The sequence below is a fragment of the Hemibagrus wyckioides genome, linkage group LG06 (genome assembly GCF_019097595.1).
Source record: "Hemibagrus wyckioides isolate EC202008001 linkage group LG06, SWU_Hwy_1.0, whole genome shotgun sequence".
Lineage (NCBI taxonomy): Eukaryota > Metazoa > Chordata > Actinopteri > Siluriformes > Bagridae > Hemibagrus > Hemibagrus wyckioides.
The window spans coordinates 43,237,523-43,258,159 of record NC_080715.1 but is presented as its reverse complement, the minus strand read 5'-3'; the positions used below and the strand labels follow the sequence as shown (position 1 = coordinate 43,258,159).

The window sequence follows — 20,637 nt, the reverse complement described above, 5'->3', positions numbered from 1 at the left end:
TTGTTCAGGATTGGTGGCGTTCACTGGGTTATTATTATTTTTTATTTTGGAGATTCTCCACCTGTCCACCAGGGGGCAGCAGTGTAAACAAACACACCCGCTTTTCTGTTGCTGTTTATATATCTTTTTTTTTTCTTGGTGGTTGTCATTTTTTGTTATTTCATTTGAAATATTTATTTTATAAAATAATCTAGTTTCAAAGGTCTATCAGCTGTTTATATAATATTTTATTTATGTGTTTGTTAGTTTTACATTCCTACTGTTTTTTGAGCTCATTTTAATAGTCTAATAATCATACCTCATCAAAGCAAGTGTGTGTGTGTGTGTGTGTGTGTGTGTGAGAGAGAGAGAGAGAGAGAGAGAGGCATATATTATTATGGGATGGACACACACTGGCTCACAGGTAAACTGATCCTTCAACACCTTATGTTGCCATGACAACATCTCTCTCTCTTTCTCCCTCCCTCCCTCTCTCTCTCTCTCTCTCTCTCTCCCTCCCTCTCTCTCTCTCTCTCTCTCTCTCTCTCTCTCTCTCTCTGTACTTGTTCCTGAAGAGAGCAGCTCGTGTGTTTGGCGATGACGTCATTACTTTCAATTTTTTTTTCCTCCGTCTTTATCATCCACATTAAGTTACCGGTAGATACACCTGAATGACTGATGCAGTGACAAGTGACTGTCTCTCTCTCTCTCTCTCTCTCTCTCTCTCTCTCTCTCTCTCTCTCTATCTCTCTATCTAGCTCGATCTCTGATGTTAAACATACGCCTGGGGTCTGGAGGGTCTCTTTATACCTCAAACCACGGAAAATTCAACTGGTGAGTCCTACTTCATTCACCTCTCTCTCTCTCTCTCTCTCTCTTACTGTCTGTCTTTCTATCTGTCTCTCTGTTTTTCTGTCTGTCTGTCTGTTTCTCTCTCTCGATGTCTCTCTGTCTGTCTGTCTCTCTCTCTCTGGTCAGTAGCTGTTGTGTAAATATAAATGTAATAAATGTAGTGCACTTTATCAGAGTCTACACTACTAGTAGGTTACTAGGACGCAGTGTGTGTGTGTGTGTGTGTGTGTGTGTGTGTGTGTAATACTTTATAAAACATCACTAAAGTCATACACACGGCTCTGAATTCACCTCCACACGGGGCTGCTCTTCTCCTCACCTCCTCTGTGGTGTTTAATTCAGAGTAAGTGTGTTTGTTTGGTGGAGATAAAGGTAGCGGTGAGAATGAGGATGGAGAGAGGTAGAGAAGAGAGCAGTGTGATGGAGGGATGGAGAGAGGTAAATGAGAAGAGAGCAGTGTGATGGAGGGATGGATGGAGGTAAATGAGAAGAGAGCAGTGGATGGAGGGATGATGAATTATTGAGTAGAGTGAGTGTAACGGGAGAATGAGGTGTGAAGCTCCTCTGGACTTCATGGTGCTGGTGTGCAGCAGTTTATCTACAATAACATATCATAATAATAATAATAATAATAATAATAATAATGTTAATAATAATAATAACCCTGGCTGTGTCCTGCAGTGTTGCCATTGGCTGCCCCTGCAGGCTCCGCCCCCGTGTACATGCAGCTGTGGTTCATGGTGTTGATGGCGGCTGTGGCTTTGATCCTGTTTGGGATTACATTGGGCGTCGGCCTGCACAGAGCTCTGTCCCGCCCACCGTATGCCCGGGAACGCCCCCCTCTCATCCCGCTGCCACTGCAGCCCCGCAGCCCCCGGGGCATTTACCCCCCCAGCAATGCTTACCTGGTGAGACACGCCTAATGTCCTGACATCACTTACTGTACACAAGCAGGACAAGGACGAATCAGACACAGCGTTAAAGGTAGGTACAGTGTGTGAATGGAATTCTGACCCTCTGATTGGACGAGACATCTGTCACTCAGGATATACAGGAATTAGAAAGACCAAACTATTCCAGATTAAAGGATGTAAGGAGCGCTATAAGAGCAGAGCTGTGTTTATACACACACCAATCCACTTTCTACTGCTGCAGCATGCTGGAGTTTCTGTATATCCTGAGTGACCGATGTCTTGTCCAATCAGAGGGAAGAATTCCGTTCACACACTATACCTACCTTTAACAGTTTGTCTGAATCGTCTTTAGATTAGATTTTAGAGTTAATAGATTAGAGATTACAGTTTAGGTTTTACAGATTGATGGATTAGAAATTATAAATTAGAAATGAGAGAAATCTTGTGTGTTATATATATGTACTCATCAGCCATAACATTGTGACATTGTGACCATTATGGCCTAGTATTGTGTTGGTCCCCCTTTTGCTGCCATAACAGCCCTGATCCATTGAGGCATGGACTCCACTAGATCCCTGAAGGTGTGCTGTGGTATCTGGCACCAAGATGTTAGCAGCAGATCCTTTAAGTCCTGTAAGTTGCGAGGTGGGGCCTCCATGGATGGAACTTGTTTGTCCACAGATGCTGGATTGGATTGAAATCTGGGGAATGTGGAGGTCAAGTCAACACCTTAAACTGATTGCTGTGGTCAAAAAACCATTCCTGAACCATTTCTGCTTTGTGGCACAGAGCATTATCCTGCTGAAAGAGACCATCAGGGAATACCATTTCCATGAAAGGGTGTAGATGGTCTGTAACAATGCTTAGGTAGGTGGTACGTGTCAAAGTAACATTCACGTGGACGGCAGGACCCAAGGTTTCCCAGCAGAACATTGCCCAAAGCAGGACACTGCCTCCGCCAGCTCACCTTCTTCCCATAGTGCATCCTGGTGCCATGTGTTCCCCAGGTAAGAGACGCACACGCACCCGGCCATCCACATGATGTAAAAGAAAACGTGATTCATCAGACCAGGCCACCGTCTTCCACTGCTCCATGGTCCAGTTCTGATGCTCATGTGCCTATTGTTGGTGTTTTCTGTGGTGCACAGGGGTCAGCAAAGGCACCCTGACTGGTCTGCAGCTATGCGGCCCCATATGCAACAAACTGCACTGTGTATTCTGACCCCTTTCTATCAGAACCAGCATTAACTTCTTCAGCAATTTGATCAACAGTAGCTCGTCTGTTGGATCGGATCACATGGTCCAGCCTTCTCTCCCCACATGCATCAATGAGCCTTGACTTCCCATGACCCTGTCACCGGTTCACCACTGTTCCTTCCTTGGACCACTTTTGATAGATACTGACCACTGCAGACCGGGAACACCCCACAAGAGCTGCAGTTTTGGAGATGCTCTGATCCAGTGGTCTAGCCATCACAATTTGGCCCTTTTGGTCAAACTCGCTCAAATCCTTACGCTTGTCCATTTTTCCTGCTTCTAACATCAACTGTGAGGACAAAATGTTCACTTGCTGCCTAATATATCCCCCCCACTAACAGGTGCCATGATGAGGAGATCATCAGTCTTATTCACTTCACCTCTCACTGCTTACAATGCTATGGCTGACCGGTGTATATAAATGAATTATTGGTCAAATAAAGAAATAGAGATTATAGGCTGAACTCATGGCAGTGTTTTACTGCCCCTTGCTGGAGTAAAGATGTTTTGTGTTTCTTCACATTTCCTCATATTTAATCTGCAGTTCGATTCGGTTCCGGATACAAGCAGTTCACCGAATACCATCACACTGAAAGCCTTCACCATGCGCATGGAGGTGAGACACCTGTCTCTCTCTCTCACACTTCACTCAGGAGAATAAATAAACTGAGGCAAAGTGCACAAGTGTACTTCACTTCCAGTAGCTTCACTTCCTGTCGTTTTCTCTCTCACAGGAAGTGATTGACGGTAAAGTGGTGGAAACCGCCGATGGTGCAGCTGAGGGTCAGATAGGAGTCGTTACCGTGTCAACCGTCCACATGGAGGCTCATGATATTACCCAGAATCCTTTGCGGCGCAGCGTGAGCCAGCTGATTGACCGGAAGCTGGGGGAGGGGCAGGATGACGTGTGGGATCCTCATTTCAGAGCTCATGACAGTGGAATGGTGAGGAGTCTGGGGTTAAAATAAATCCCCTTTTAATTCATTTACTTTTAAATAACATCTAATTAAAAATGAACAAATAAATAAATAAACAAATTAATTAATATAAATAACTAAATAAATGAATCAATTAATTAATCAATTAATTAAAACATTAAATTAAATCATTAAATAATTAATTGATTAATAATAAATATAAAAATAAATAAATAAATAAAACTAAATAAATAATAGTAAAATAATAAAGTTTTATTAATAATAAAATATTATTTTAGGAATATAATATAAAATTGCATCAACACCTCTGTAGTGCTAACAATAAAATAGAGGAAACAAATTATTTAATATTAATTATTATTATAATTATTTAGAAATATGACATTAATGATGATTGTTGTTGTTTCCTCTCTCAGTTTGATGAGGAGTTTGTGGACACCATTAAAGGTTTCAGCACCGTGAGGAAAGAGCACACCATGTTCACGGACACCAACCTCTGACCCCTGACCCTTTGAGTGTGTGGGACAGCGTTCAGAAATAAAGAACGTCGAAAGTGTCACATCAGCACGCGGACTCGACCAATCAGAGCACGAGGAGGAGAAGAAGAGGCGGGGTCACGCAGTGCGGTGACATCGTTCTACGCGATGGCAAGACTGAACTCGGTTCTCGTCACAACTCCGGTCCGTACCTGGACACACGCTCGAGTAGTGACACTTCTAAAGATCTGTGGATTTTAATCAAACTTAAATAAAACTGAGTGTGGAAGGAGTGTAATAACTGTGTAATAACACTTCATGTTTTTAATAGTAAAAGATAGCTTGATTTCGAGCCGCGTGTTTACGTTAGCAGGCTTAGAAAAAGAGATTTCAATCCAGAATTTTGTAGAAATGCTCATTTTCTTCTTCCTAAACAGAAAACAAAATCAATAAAAACTAATAAACACAGCGTTTTTGTTTTTTAGCATGTTAGCATTTATTTCAAACGAGTCATGAGGCACAAAAAAACACAAAGTACTGTTACAGAACATGGGCTGGTTTATAAAAACTAAATAAATTAATCACTATGAGGTAAAGCTGCTTTAAAAAATAACTTTATGTATAAAATGTCAGGCAGTTACAAAAGAAAAGAAGGAAAATCAGCGTTTTCTTTTGCTTGTTATTGTTTCGCGTATAAATATAAAATCTCTGTGAGTTCTGAGGAGCTGGAAACGAGCTCAGCTCTAAGAAAAAGGTTTAAACCTGTCTGTCTTTCAGCTAAAAATAAACCTTTTCAACTTCCTCACCTCTAACGTACCGCATTTCAAATACCGCGTTCACACTGGACACGCTGTGTCGCTTACGCTACAGCAGACAGCGCTAGCTAGAAAAACCGCCGTGTCATAGAGTTAAAACCTGTAGCCTGTGTTCGTTAGCTAACGTCATTCAAATGTGAAAGATTTATAAATTATTGCTTATTATACAAGCTAACATGCTCATATGCTAACACAGGGTACTAAACAGCCAACTTTCCTTTTTCTCAATCTTAATAGCGCTAAAAATAAAAGCACATGCAGCTAACACTGGTGTAGCATTCCAGGACTTTATTAGCCTCGGTGACCACAAAACTAGCTAACTTGCTACTCCAATGCTAACCCGATAGCCACCTTTAACCATCTAGTTTATTGTTCTATTAGCGGTTAGGTTTTTTATTTTTTTATTTATTTATTTTTTTTTTAGCTCCTTTTGTTTTTTAATTGAAATAAAAAAAAGCTAGCTAGCTTTAGGAAACTCATTTTTTTTATTTTACAAAAGAAATTTGTCACACTTGTGATTTCAGCCAATAAAAGCGCTCCATGACGCTCCGCCTCCTTCACACTCTGAGAAGAAAACAACATGCAGATTTATAAAAAAAAAATAATTAGATATTAGCAGAATAGCCACGGTCTTCACCGAGTCACAGACCAAAAAAACAAAAAACACGACATGCTAAAACAAATCTCTCCAGTCACAGGCTGCACAGCTGATGCTAAATGCTAATGCTAACTAACACAAACTACAACCATGAAATTTAAGCCCATCTTTGGTTCTGTGAAGTAGGTTTTAAACTGGAGGTTCTGCAGCTAGCAAAAGAGTACTAGCCTGATCTTCTGCACCGAAATCACGGTTATTTAATAATGATAATAATAATAATAATAATAATAATAATAATAATAACAACTCAAGGGTTCCTCATGAAATAAAAAAGAACCAGAAGCTAAGAACCATTAATGATCCAGTAAAGAACCTCTGGTATCTTCATCAGATCATTACGAATGTGTTGGACGTCACTCTAGAACCCTCAAAGGTTCCTTAAAGTCCAAAGAACCCTTAAAGAACCTGCTCTCTGCGTGCGTCTGGGTTTTAGTAGAAAATTATTGCTGCTTATTTCCCATCTCAGACTCTAGAACCTGCTCGAGTGAAATCCGGAGAACTCTGAACTATCTGACGAGAGATGAGGCCTGAAGAAGCCTAAACTTTAGGAACATGTACAAAATGGTTCTTCAGAGGTTCTTTAAGGGTTTACTGGGTAACTTGCAGTTCTTAGTTTCCAGTAAAGGGTTCTGTTTATGGTGAGGAAGAACCTTCAAGAAGAAACTGAAGAAGGTTTTCTGTAGAATCTTTAAGACCAGCTGAAGAACCCTGGTGATGTGATGAGGATTGAGGATGAGTGAGGACGAAGAGTGAGGAGAGTGAGAATGAGGATGAAGAGTGATGATGAGGATTGAGGATCAAGAGTAAGAATGAGGATGAGTGAGAATGAGGATTGAGAATGAACAATGAGAACTGAGGATAAAGAGTAAGAATGAGGATGAAGAGTGAGGATTGAGGATGAAGAGTGAGAATGAGGATGAAGATTAAGGATGAGGATTGAGGATGAGCACTGAGAATAAAGAGCGAGAATGAGGATGGATTAAGAATGTGTAACAGTGTCATATGGATGAATGCTGTGTTTTCTGTTGCCCTGTATTTATTCAGGCTTTAGCTAAACTCTCTGCAATGACGCTAACGCTAGCTTTAGCCACACACGTGTGCGTGTTTTCATTTCTACATGTCCACATGATTTTTTTTATTTCATTTTTCTTTATCAAAACTACAAATCTATCAAATCTCAGTCAATAACGAATAAAAAAATAGTTTCCTGTAACGTCTGCAGCCGGTCGCACTGCAGATTAGCGCAAACCGCGCTCAGCATCGTGGTAAAATATTAGCTAGCTAATCATCTGCACTAGTGAGGCAAGATTCCTATAAGAACACGAGCATGAGATCATTCACTTTAAACGATATTCAGGTTATTTACATTCATGACAGTCACGTGATACCATGTGGACGATTGTGTGAATTCTACTGGTTAAGAAGTTTATTCGTATTCTTCTGCGTTTAGATTCTAAACGTTACTGGTGTGACCGGCTGCTGACCGCAAGATCGGACAAAACATTTCATCGTTCTTCACATTTTTTGTGTTCAATTGTGTAACACGACTGCATCAGAAAATAGAAAATTCTTCAGGCAATGTCGAGAAACCAGAAAAAAACCAATCCTGAATATGAAAATAAGCCTAATGCTGACGTGGATGTAGTGTTCACACGTTTCAGCTCAGGTGGAGAGGAACAGCTCCGCTACCTGGAACGTGAAACCCGTCTTTAGTGTTTAGCATGCTAACTGGCATACTAAGTGCTAATTAGATGCAGGAGAGAAAGGTGTGTATTGTTTCGAGGCGAAGCCAGTGGAGATTTCAGACCTTCTCTAAGGAAACTCCACACTGTACACTGCTGTGAGACGCTCATGCCCCGAGATAGAAAAATAACTTTACTACACGATAAAGAGAGAGATGTAGAAATAAAGGGTCAGGAATTTTAAAAAAATCTGGCTTCCGGAGGAAGAACACAATCCCATGATTCATCTGGATCTTTCTGGAACAATCTGTTCATCCAGGTTATGTAGGACACAAGACTGTAGAGAGAGAGAGAGAGATAACAAACAATCTGTCAATCACACAGTGTAAGCCATCAGCTGCATCATTTAATCTGTCCTCTAAATTCATTTCCTCCTCCTCAGAGTCTAGTCCATCTCTCCGTAACTCCATCTCTCCTCTGCAGTGCACATAGTCATGCACTAATTCAGCTCCTAGAGTGCAGTCCCTACACCTGTCCATGTCTCTCCTGTCCCTTACTCAAGCCCCTGTCTACTTCACCCTGTGAGTCATCCTCAACTACATCCTAATAACCAGTCCAGACTCCAGTCCAGACTCCAGTCCAGACTCCAGTCCAGACTCCAGTCCAGACTCCAGTCCAGACTCCAGTCCAGACTCCAGTCCAGACTCCAGTCCAGACTCCAGTCCAGACTCCAGTCCAGATGCTTGTCTATTCCAGACCCTACTCCAGTCTGTCCCTTACTCCTGTCTATCTGCTCGTCCTCTCAGTACAGCTCCCTGATCTAATCCCCAGATCCAGCCCAGACACCGCTGGAGTGTGATGAAATCATTTAAGAAGCCTTTTCTTAATGTTTGCAAGTGTGTGTGTGTGTGTGTGAAAGATGGACCTCACACAGTGAGCTGAGAGTCACTCTCACACAGACACTGCTGATCAATGCAGTGAAAGCAGAGATTAGATTAATTACAGGTGAGAGTGACGAAGTGAGGCAGTGAGGGAGTGAGAGAGTAAGGGAGTGAGGCAATAAGAGAGTGAGGCACTGGGGGAGTGACACAGTGAGGGAGTGACAGTGAGAGAGTGAAGCAGTGAGGGAGTGAGAGAGTGAGAGACTGAGGGAGTGAGGCAATGAGAGAGTGACACAGTGAGAGAGTGAGAGAGTAACGCAATGAGGGAGTGAGAGTGTGACAGTGAGGGAGTGCGAGAGTGACGCAGTGAGGGAGTGCGAGAGTGACGCAGTGAGGGAGTGAGAGAGTGACGCAGTGAGGGAGTGAGAGAGTGACGCAGTGAGGGAGTGCGAGAGTGACGCAGTGAGGGAGTGCGAGAGTGACGCAGTGAGGGAGTGCGAGAGTGACGCAGTGAGGGAGTGCGAGAGTGACGCAGTGAGGGAGTGCGAGAGTGACGCAGTGAGGGAGTGACGCAGTGAGGGAGTGAGAGAGTGACAGTGAGGGAGTGAGAGAGTGACGCAGTGAGGGAGTGACGCAGTGAGGGAGTGAGAGAGTGACGCAGTGAGGGAGTGACGCAGTGAGGGAGTGCGAGAGTGACGCAGTGAGGGAGTGCGAGAGTGACGCAGTGAGGGAGTGCGAGAGTGACACAGTGAGGGAGTGAGAGAGTGACGCAGTGAGGGAGTGAGAGAGTGACGCAGTGAGGGAGTGAGAGAGTGACGCAGTGAGGGAGTGACGCAGTGAGGGAGTGAGCAGTGAGAGTGAGCAGTGAGGGTGTGACACAATGAGAGAGTGACGCAGTGAAGGAGTGATGCAGTGAGGCAGGGAGGGAGTGACGCAGTGAAGGAGTGATGCAGTGAGGCAGGGAGGGAGTGACGCAGTGAAGGAGTGATGCAGTGAGGCAGGGAGGGAGTGACGCAGTGAAGGAGTGATGCAGTGAGGCAGGGAGGGAGTGACGCAGTGAAGGAGTGATGCAGTGAGGCAGGGAGGGAGTGACGCAGTGAAGGAGTGACACAGCAAGGGAGTGAGGCATTGAGGGAGTGACAGTGAGAGTGAGGGAGTAATGCAGTGAGAGTGAGGGAGTGACGCAGTGAGGGAGTGACGCAGTGAGGGAGTGACGCAGTGAGGGAGTGACGCAGTGAGGGAGTGACGCAGTGAGGGAGTGAGGGAGTGACGCAGTGAGGGAGTGACGCAATTAGGCAGTGAGGGAGCGACCCAGTGAGGGCGTGACGCAGTTAGGCAGTGAGGGCGTGACGCAGTGAGGGAGTGACGCAATTAGGCAGTGAGGGAGCGACGCAGTGAGGGCGTGACGCAGTGAGGTAGTGACGCAGTGAGGCAGTGAGGGAGTGACACAATTAGGCAGTGAGGGAGTGACACAGTGAGGTAGTGACGCAGTTAGGCAGTGAGGGAGTGACAGTTAGGCAGTGAGGGAGTGAGTTAGGCAGTGAGGGAGTGACACAATAGGCAGTGAGGGAGTGACACAATAGGCAGTGAGGGCGTGACGCAATTAGGCAGTGAGGGAGCGACGCAGTGAGGGAGTGAGGGAGTGACAGTGAGGGAGTGACACAGTGAGGGAGTGACGCAATTAGGCAGTGAGGGAGTGACGCAGTGAGGGAGCGACGCAGTGAGGGAGCGACGCAGTTAGGCAGTGAGGGCGTGACACAATAGGCAGTGAGGGCGTGACGCAGTGAGGGAGCGACGCAATTAGGCAGTGAGGGAGCGACGCAGTGAGGGAGCGACGCAGTGAAGGAGTGACAATAGGCAGTGAGGGCGTGACGCAGTGAGGGAGCGACGCAGTGAGGGAGCGACGCAGTGAGGGAGCGACGCAGTGAGGGAGTGACACAATAGGCAGTGAGGGCGTGACGCAGTGAGGGAGCGACGCAATTAGGCAGTGAGGGAGCGACGCAGTGAGGGAGCGACGCAGTGAGGGAGCGACGCAGTGAGGGAGCGACGCAGTGAGGGAGTGAGGGCGTGACACAATAGGCAGTGAGGGCGTGACGCAGTGAGGGAGCGACGCAGTGAGGGAGCGACGCAGTGAGGGAGCGACGCAGTGAGGGAGCGACGCAATAGGCAGTGAGGGCGTGACGCAGTGAGGGACCGACGCAATTAGGCAGTGAGGGAGAGACAATAGGCAGTGAGGGAGAGACAATAGGCAGTGAGGGAGCGACGCAGTGAGGGAGCGACGCAGTGAGGGAGCGACGCAGTGAGGGAGCGAAGCAGTGAGGGAGCGACGCAGTGAGGGAGCGACGCAGTGAGGGAGCGACGCAGTGAGGGAGCGACGCAGTGAGGGAGCGACGCAGTGAGGGAGCGACGCAGTGAGGGAGCGACGCAGTGAGGGAGCGACGCAGTGAGGGAGCGACACAGTGAGGGAGCGACACAGTGACGCAGTGAGGGAGCGACACAGTGACGCAGTGAGGGAGCGACACAGTGAGGGAGCGACACAGTGAGGCAGTGAGGGAGCGACACAGTGAGGGAGCGACACAGTGAGGGAGCGACACAGTGAGGGAGCGACACAGTGAGGGAGCGACACAGTGAGGGAGCGACACAGTGACGCAGTGAGGGAGCGACACAGTGACGCAGTGAGGGAGCGACACAGTGACGCAGTGAGGGAGCGACACAGTGAGGGAATGACACAGTGACGCAGTGAGGGAGCGACACAGTGAGGGAGCGACACAGTGACGCAGTGAGGGAGCGACACAGTGAGGGAGCGACACAGTGAGGGAGCGACACAGTGAGGGAGCGACACAGTGAGGGAGCGACACAGTGAGGGAGCGACACAGTGAGGGAGCGACACAGTGAGGCAGTGAGGGAGCGACACAGTGACGCAGTGAGGGAGCGACACAGTGAGGGAGCGACACAGTGACGCAGTGAGGGAGCGACACAGTGAGGCAGTGAGGGAACCACACAGTGAGGGAGCGACACAGTGAGGGAGCGACACAGTGAGGGAGCGACACAGTGAGGGAGCGACACAGTGAGGGAGCGACACAGTGAGGGAGCGACACAGTGAGGGAGCGACACAGTGAGGGAGCGACACAGTGAGGGAGCGACACAGTGAGGCAGTGAGGGAGCGACACAGTGAGGGAGCGACACAGTGAGGCAGTGAGGGAGCGACACAGTGAGGGAGCGACACAGTGAGGCAGTGAGGGAGCGACACAGTGAGGGAGCGACACAGTGAGGCAGTGAGGGAGCGACACAGTGAGGGAGCGACGCAGTGAGGGAGCGACGCAGTGAGGGAGCGACGCAGTGAGGGAGCGACGCAGTGAGGGAGCGACACAGTGAGGGAGCGACGCAGTGAGGGAGCGACACAGTGAGGGAGTGAGGGAGCGACACAGTGAGGGAGCGACGCAGTGAGGGAGCGACACAGCGAGGCAGCGACACAGTGAGGCAGCGACACAGTGAGGCAGCGAGGGAGCGACACAGTGAGGCAGCGAGGGAGCGACACAGTGAGGCAGCGAGGGAGCGACACAGTGAGGCAGCGAGGGAGCGACACAGTGAGGCAGCGAGGGAGCGACACAGTGAGGCAGCGAGGGAGCGACACAGTGAGGCAGCGAGGCAGCGACACAGTGAGGCAGCGACACAGTGAGGCAGCGACACAGTGAGGGAGCGACACAGTGAGGGAGCGACACAGTGAGGCAGTGAGGGAGCGACACAGTGAGGGAGCGACACAGTGAGGGAGCGACACAGTGAGGGAGCGACACAGTGAGGGAGCGACACAGTGAGGGAGCGACACAGTGAGGCAGTGAGGGAGCGACACAGTGAGGGAGCGACACAGTGAGGGAGCGACACAGTGAGGGAGCGACACAGTGAGGCAGTGAGGGAGCGACACAGTGAGGCAGTGAGGGAGCGACACAGTGAGGGAGCGACACAGTGAGGGAGCGACACAGTGAGGCAGTGAGGGAGCGACACAGTGAGGGAGCGACGCAGTGAGGGCGTGACGCAGTGAGGTAGTGACGCAATTAGGCAGTGAGGGAGTGACACAATAGGCAGTGAGGGCGTGACGCAGTGAGGGAGTGACGCAATTAGGCAGTGAGGGAGTGACACAATAGGCAGTGAGGGCGTGACGCAGTGAGGGAGTGACGCAATTAGGCAGTGAGGGAGCGACGCAGTGAGGGAGTGAGGGAGTGACACAATAGGCAGTGAGGGAGTGACGCAGTGAGGGAGTGACGCAATTAGGCAGTGAGGGAGCGACCCAGTGAGGGCGTGACGCAGTTAGGCAGTGAGGGCGTGACGCAGTGAGGGAGTGACGCAATTAGGCAGTGAGGGAGCGACGCAGTGAGGGCGTGACGCAGTGAGGTAGTGACGCAATTAGGCAGTGAGGGAGTGACACAATAGGCAGTGAGGGCGTGACGCAGTGAGGGAGTGACGCAATTAGGCAGTGAGGGAGTGACACAATAGGCAGTGAGGGCGTGACGCAGTGAGGGAGTGACGCAATTAGGCAGTGAGGGAGCGACGCAGTGAGGGAGTGAGGGAGTGACACAATAGGCAGTGAGGGAGTGACGCAGTGAGGGAGTGACGCAATTAGGCAGTGAGGGAGTGACGCAGTGAGGGAGCGACGCAGTGAGGGAGCGACGCAGTTAGGCAGTGAGGGCGTGACACAATAGGCAGTGAGGGCGTGACGCAGTGAGGGAGCGACGCAATTAGGCAGTGAGGGAGCGACGCAGTGAGGGAGCGACGCAGTGAAGGAGTGACAATAGGCAGTGAGGGCGTGACGCAGTGAGGGAGCGACGCAGTGAGGGAGCGACGCAGTGAGGGAGCGACGCAGTGAGGGAGTGACACAATAGGCAGTGAGGGAGTGACGCAGTGAGGGAGTGACGCAATTAGGCAGTGAGGGAGTGACGCAGTGAGGGAGCGACGCAGTGAGGGAGCGACGCAGTGAGGGAGTGAGGGCGTGACAATAGGCAGTGAGGGAGTGACAGTGAGGGAGTGACACAGTGAGGGAGCGACGCAGTGAGGGAGTGACACAATAGGCAGTGAGGGAGTGACGCAGTGAGGGAGCGACGCAATTAGGCAGTGAGGGAGAGACAATAGGCAGTGAGGGAGAGACAATAGGCAGTGAGGGAGCGACGCAGTGAGGGAGCGACGCAGTGAGGGAGCGACGCAGTGAGGGAGCGACGCAGTGAGGGAGCGACGCAGTGAGGGAGCGACACAGTGAGGGAGCGACACAGTGACGCAGTGAGGGAGCGACACAGTGACGCAGTGAGGGAGCGACACAGTGACGCAGTGAGGGAGCGACACAGTGACGCAGTGAGGGAGCGACACAGTGACGCAGTGAGGGAGCGACACAGTGACGCAGTGAGGGAGCGACACAGTGAGGGAGCGACACAGTGAGGGAGTGAGGGAATGACACAGTGAGGGAGCGACACAGTGACGCAGTGAGGGAGCGACACAGTGAGGGAGCGACACAGTGAGGCAGTGAGGGAGCGACACAGTGAGGGAGCGACACAGTGAGGGAGCGACACAGTGAGGGAGCGACACAGTGAGGGAGCGACACAGTGACGCAGTGAGGGAGCGACACAGTGACGCAGTGAGGGAGCGACACAGTGACGCAGTGAGGGAGCGACACAGTGACACAGTGACGCAGTGAGGGAGCGACACAGTGAGGGAGCGACACAGTGAGGCAGTGAGGGAGCGACACAGTGAGGGAGCGACACAGTGAGGGAGCGACACAGTGAGGGAGCGACACAGTGAGGGAGCGACACAGTGAGGCAGTGAGGGAGCGACACAGTGACGCAGTGAGGGAGCGACACAGTGAGGGAGCGACACAGTGACGCAGTGAGGGAGCGACACAGTGAGGGAATGACACAGTGACGCAGTGAGGGAGCGACACAGTGAGGCAGTGAGGGAATGACACAGTGAGGGAGCGACACAGTGAGGGAACCACACAGTGAGGGAACCACACAGTGAGGGAACCACACAGTGAGGGAGCGACACAGTGAGGGAGCGACACAGTGAGGGAGCGACACAGTGAGGGAGCGACACAGTGAGGCAGTGAGGGAGCGACACAGTGAGGGAGCGACACAGTGAGGCAGTGAGGGAGCGACACAGTGAGGGAGCGACACAGTGAGGCAGTGAGGGAGCGACACAGTGAGGGAGCGACACAGTGAGGCAGTGAGGGAGCGACACAGTGAGGGAGCGACACAGTGAGGCAGTGAGGGAGCGACACAGTGAGGGAGCGACGCAGTGAGGGAGCGACGCAGTGAGGGAGCGACACAGTGAGGGAGCGACACAGTGAGGGAGCGACACAGTGAGGGAGCGACACAGTGAGGGAGCGACACAGTGAGGGAGCGACACAGTGAGGGAGTGAGGGAGCGACACAGTGAGGGAGCGACACAGTGAGGGAGCGACACAGTGAGGGAGCGACACAGTGAGGGAGCGACACAGTGAGGGAGCGACACAGTGAGGCAGTGAGGGAGCGACACAGTGAGGCAGTGAGGGAGCGACACAGTGAGGCAGTGAGGGAGCGACACAGTGAGGCAGTGAGGGAGCGACACAGTGAGGCAGTGAGGGAGCGACACAGTGAGGCAGTGAGGGAGCGACACAGTGAGGCAGTGAGGGAGCGACACAGTGAGGCAGTGAGGGAGCGACACAGTGAGGGAGCGACACAGTGAGGGAGCGACACAGTGAGGGAGCGACACAGTGAGGGAGCGACACAGTGAGGCAGTGAGGGAGCGACACAGTGAGGGAGCGACACAGTGAGGGAGCGACACAGTGAGGGAGCGACACAGTGAGGGAGCGACACAGTGAGGGAGCGACACAGTGAGGCAGTGAGGGAGCGACACAGTGAGGGAGCGACACAGTGAGGGAGCGACACAGTGAGGCAGTGAGGGAGCGACACAGTGAGGCAGTGAGGGAGCGACACAGTGAGGGAGCGACACAGTGAGGGAGCGACACAGTGAGGGAGCGACACAGTGAGGGAGCGACACAGTGAGGGAGCGACACAGTGAGGGAGCGACACAGTGAGGGAGCGACACAGTGAGGGAGCGACACAGTGAGGGAATGACACAGTGAGGGAATGACGCAGTGAGGGAGCGACACAGTGAGGGAGCGACACAGTGAGGGAGCGACACAGTGAGGGAGCGACACAGTGACGCAGTGAGGGAGCGACACAGTGAGGGAATGACACAGTGACGCAGTGAGGGAGCGACACAGTGACGCAGTGAGGGAGCGACACAGTGAGGCAGTGAGGGAATGACACAGTGAGGGAGCGACACAGTGAGGGAGCGACGCAGTGAGGGAGCGACGCAGTGAGGGAGCGACGCAGTGAGGGAGCGACGCAGTGAGGGAGCGACGCAGTGAGGGAGCGACGCAGTGAGGGAGCGACACAGTGAGGGAGTGAGGGAATGACACAGTGAGGGAGCGACACAGTGAGGGAGTGAGGGAGCGACACAGTGAGGGAGCGACACAGTGAGGGAGCGACACAGTGAGGGAGCGACACAGTGAGGGAGCGACACAGTGAGGGAATGACACAGTGAGGGAGCGACACAGTGAGGGAGCGACACAGTGAAGGAGTGAGGGAATGACACAGTGAGGGAGCGACACAGTGAGGGAGCGACACAGTGAGGGAGCGACACAGTGAGGGAGTGAGGGAGCGACACAGTGAGGGAGCGACACAGTGAGGGAGCGACACAGTGAGGGAGCGACACAGTGAGGGAGCGACACAGTGAGGGAGTGAGGGAGCGACACAGTGAGGGAGCGACACAGTGAGGGAGCGACACAGTGAGGGAGTGAGGGAGCGACACAGTGAGGGAGCGACACAGTGAGGGAGTGAGGGAGCGACGCAGTGAGGGAGCGACGCAGTGAGGGAGCGACGCAGTGAGGGAGCGACGCAGTGAGGGAGTGAGGGAATGACACAGTGAGGGAGCGACACAGTGAGGGAGCGACACAGTGAGGGAGCGACACAGTGAGGGAGCGACACAGTGAGGGAGCGACACAGTGAGGCAGCGACACAGTGAGGCAGCGACACAGTGAGGCAGCGACACAGTGAGGCAGCGACACAGTGAGGCAGCGACACAGTGAGGCAGCGACACAGTGAGGGAGCGACACAGTGAGGGAGCGACACAGTGAGGGAGCGACACAGTGAGGGAGCGACACAGTGAGGGAGCGACACAGTGAGGCAGTGAGGGAGCGACACAGTGAGGCAGTGAGGGAGCGAAACAGTGAGGGAGCGACACAGTGAGGCAGTGAGGGAGCGACACAGTGAGGCAGTGAGGGAGCGACACAGTGAGGGAGCGACACAGTGAGGGAGCGACACAGTGAGGGAGCGACACAGTGAGGGAGCGACACAGTGACACAGTGAGGGAATGACACAGTGAGGGAGCGACACAGTGAGGGAATGACACAGTGACGCAGTGAGGGAGCGACACAGTGACGCAGTGAGGGAGCGACACAGTGAGGGAGCGACGCAGTGAGGGAGCGACGCAGTGAGGGAGCGACGCAGTGAGGGAGTGAGGGAATGACACAGTGAGGGAGCGAGGGAATGACACAGTGACGCAGTGAGGGAGCGACACAGTGAGGGAGCGACACAGTGAGGGAGCGACACAGTGAGGGAGTGAGGGAGCGACACAGTGAGGGAGCGACACAGTGAGGGAGCGACACAGTGAGGGAGTGAGGGAGCGACACAGTGAGGGAGCGACACAGTGAGGGAGTGAGGGAGCGACGCAGTGAGGGAGCGACGCAGTGAGGGAGCGACGCAGTGAGGGAGCGACGCAGTGAGGGAGTGAGGGAATGACACAGTGAGGCAGCGACGCAGCGAGGGAGCGACACAGCGAGGCAGCGACACAGCGAGGCAGCGACACAGCGAGGCAGCGAGGGAGCGACACAGCGAGGCAGCGAGGGAGCGACACAGCGAGGCAGCGACACAGCGAGGGAGCGACACAGCGAGGCAGCGACGCAGCGAGGCAGCGACGCAGCGAGGCAGCGACGCAGCGAGGGAGCGACGCAGCGAGGGAGCGACGCAGCGAGGCAGCGACGCAGCGAGGCAGCGAGGGAGCGACGCAGCGAGGCAGCGAGGGAGCGACGCAGCGAGGCAGTGAGGGAGCGACACAGCGAGGCAGCGACACAGCGAGGGAGCGACACAGTGAGGCAGTGAGGGAGCGACACAGTGAGGGAGCGACACAGTGAGGGAGCGACACAGTGAGGGAGCGACACAGTGACACAGTGAGGGAATGACACAGTGAGGGAGCGACACAGTGAGGGAATGACACAGTGACGCAGTGAGGGAGCGACACAGTGAGGGAGCGACGCAGTGAGGGAGCGACGCAGTGAGGGAGCGACGCAGTGAGGGAGCGACGCAGTGAGGGAGTGAGGGAATGACACAGTGAGGGAGCGAGGGAATGACACAGTGAGGGAGCGACACAGTGAGGGAGCGACACAGTGAGGGAGCGACACAGTGAGGGAGCGAGGGAATGACACAGTGAGGGAGCGACACAGTGAGGGAGTGAGGGAGCGACACAGTGAGGGAGCGACACAGTGAGGGAGTGAGGGAGCGACACAGTGAGGGAGCGACACAGTGAGGGAGCGACACAGTGAGGGAGTGAGGGAATGACACAGTGAGGGAGCGACACAGTGAGGGAGTGAGGGAGCGACACAGTGAGGGAGCGACACAGTGAGGGAGCGACACAGTGAGGGAGCGACACAGTGAGGGAATGACACAGTGAGGGAGCGACACAGTGAGGGAGCGACACAGTGAGGGAGTGAGGGAATGACACAGTGAGGGAGCGACACAGTGAGGGAGCGACACAGTGAGGGAGCGACACAGTGAGGGAGTGAGGGAGCGACACAGTGAGGGAGTGAGGGAGCGACACAGTGAGGGAGCGACACAGTGAGGGAGTGAGGGAGCGACACAGTGAGGGAGCGACACAGTGAGGGAGCGACACAGTGAGGGAGTGAGGGAGCGACACAGTGAGGGAGCGACACAGTGAGGGAGTGAGGGAGCGACGCAGTGAGGGAGCGACGCAGTGAGGGAGCGACGCAGTGAGGGAGTGAGGGAGCGACACAGTGAGGGAGTGAGGGAATGACACAGTGAGGGAGCGACACAGTGAGGGAGCGACACAGTGAGGGAGCGACACAGTGAGGGAGCGACACAGTGAGGGAGCGACACAGTGAGGGAGCGACACAGTGAGGGAGTGAGGGAGCGACACAGTGAGGCAGCGACACAGTGAGGCAGCGACACAGTGAGGCAGCGACACAGTGAGGCAGCGACACAGTGAGGCAGCGACACAGTGAGGCAGCGACACAGTGAGGCAGCGACACAGTGAGGCAGCGACACAGTGAGGGAGCGACACAGTGAGGGAGCGACACAGTGAGGGAGCGACACAGTGAGGGAGCGACACAGTGAGGGAGCGACACAGTGAGGCAGTGAGGGAGCGACACAGTGAGGCAGTGAGGGAGCGAAACAGTGAGGGAGCGACACAGTGAGGCAGTGAGGGAGCGACACAGTGAGGCAGTGAGGGAGCGACACAGTGAGGGAGCGACACAGTGAGGGAGCGACACAGTGAGGGAGCGACACAGTGACACAGTGAGGGAATGACACAGTGAGGGAGCGACACAGTGAGGGAATGACACAGTGACGCAGTGAGGGAGCGACACAGTGAGGGAGCGACGCAGTGAGGGAGCGACACAGTGAGGGAGCGACGCAGTGAGGGAGCGACGCAGTGAGGGAGCGACGCAGTGAGGGAGCGACGCAGTGAGGGAGCGACACAGTGAGGGAGCGACGCAGTGAGGGAGCGACGCAGTGAGGGAGCGACGCAGTGAGGGAGCGACACAGTGAGGGAGCGACGCAGTGAGGGAGCGACGCAGTGAGGGAGCGACGCAGTGAGGGAGCGACGCAGTGAGGGAGTGAGGGAATGACACAGTGAGGGAGCGAGGGAATGACACAGTGACGCAGTGAGGGAGCGACACAGTGAGGGAGCGACACAGTGAGGGAGCGACACAGTGAGGGAGTGAGGGAGCGACACAGTGAGGGAGCGACACAGTGAGGGAGCGACACAGTGAGGGAGTGAGGGAGCGACACAGTGAGGGAGCGACACAGTGAGGGAGTGAGGGAGCGACGCAGTGAGGGAGCGACGCAGTGAGGGAGCGACGCAGTGAGGGAGCGACGCAGTGAGGGAGTGAGGGAATGACACAGTGAGGGAGCGACACAGTGAGGGAGCGACACAGTGAGGGAGCGACACAGTGAGGGAGTGAGGGAGCGACACAGTGAGGGAGCGACACAGTGAGGCAGCGACACAGTGAGGCAGCGACACAGTGAGGCAGCGACACAGTGAGGGAGCGACACAGTGAGGGAGCGACACAGTGAGGGAGCGACACAGTGAGGGAGCGACACAGTGAGGGAGCGACACAGTGAGGGAGCGACACAGTGAGGCAGTGAGGGAGCGACACAGTGAGGCAGTGAGGGAGCGACACAGTGAGGCAGTGAGGGAGCGAAACAGTGAGGGAGCGACACAGTGAGGCAGTGAGGGAGCGACACAGTGAGGCAGTGAGGGAGCGACACAGTGAGGGAGCGACACAGTGAGGGAGCGACACAGTGAGGGAGCGACACAGTGAGGGAGCGACACAGTGACACAGTGAGGGAATGACACAGTGAGGGAGCGACACAGTGAGGGAATGACAGTGACGCAGTGAGGGAGCGACACAGTGAGGGAGCGACGCAGTGAGGGAGCGACGCAGTGAGGGAGCGACGCAGTGAGGGAGCGACACAGTGAGGGAGCGAGGGAATGACACAGTGAGGGAGCGACACAGTGAGGGAGCGACACAGTGAGGGAGCGACACAGTGAGGGAGCGACACAGTGAGGGAGCGACACAGTGAGGGAGCGAGGGAATGACACAGTGAGGGAGCGACACAGTGAGGGAGTGAGGGAGCGACACAGTGAGGGAGCGACACAGTGAGGGAGTGAGGGAGCGACACAGTGAGGGAGCGACACAGTGAGGGAGCGACACAGTGAGGGAGTGAGGGAGCGACACAGTGAGGGAGCGACGCAGTGAGGGAGCGACGCAGTGAGGGAGCGACGCAGTGAGGGAGTGAGGGAATGACACAGTGAGGGAGCGACACAGTGAGGGAGCGACACAGTGAGGGAGCGACGCAGCGAGGC

At 53.5% G+C, this 20,637-nt stretch overlaps 2 protein-coding genes across 3 annotated transcripts in view; one reads left to right on the top strand and one right to left on the bottom strand.

The window, feature by feature from the left end:
• The first annotated feature begins 544 nt into the window (after window positions 1–544).
• On the top strand, window positions 545–4,918 carry si:ch211-57i17.5 (usherin). Its single transcript, XM_058391950.1, has 5 exons — window positions 545–813; window positions 1,513–1,739; window positions 3,547–3,618; window positions 3,737–3,946; window positions 4,357–4,918. The coding sequence occupies exons 2-5, from the start codon at window positions 1,554–1,556 to the stop codon at window positions 4,438–4,440; spliced, it is 552 nt and encodes a 183-aa protein (XP_058247933.1). The 5' UTR covers window positions 545–813; window positions 1,513–1,553; the 3' UTR covers window positions 4,441–4,918.
• A 725-nt stretch (window positions 4,919–5,643) lies between these two features.
• Window positions 5,644–20,637, bottom strand: part of fez2b (fasciculation and elongation protein zeta 2b) — a 20,037-nt gene continuing 5,043 nt past the window's right edge. For both annotated transcript variants that reach the window (XM_058391944.1, XM_058391943.1), the window contains exon 8: window positions 5,644–7,908. In XM_058391944.1, coding sequence (XP_058247927.1) covers window positions 7,892–7,908 — 17 coding nt within the window. In that variant the 3' untranslated portion in view covers window positions 5,644–7,891. The remainder of the gene's footprint in view (window positions 7,909–20,637) is intronic.

Excerpts from the sequence above, each read along its gene's own strand:
- si:ch211-57i17.5 (XM_058391950.1), top strand. The coding sequence starts at position 1,554 with ATGCAGCTGTGGTTCATGGTGTTGATGGCGGCTGTGGCTTTGATCCTG. Across the intron at positions 3,619-3,736 it reads CCTTCACCATGCGCATGGAG|GAAGTGATTGACGGTAAAGT; the intron begins GTGAGACACCTG and ends TCTCTCTCACAG. Across the intron at positions 3,947-4,356 it reads GAGCTCATGACAGTGGAATG|TTTGATGAGGAGTTTGTGGA; the intron begins GTGAGGAGTCTG and ends TTCCTCTCTCAG.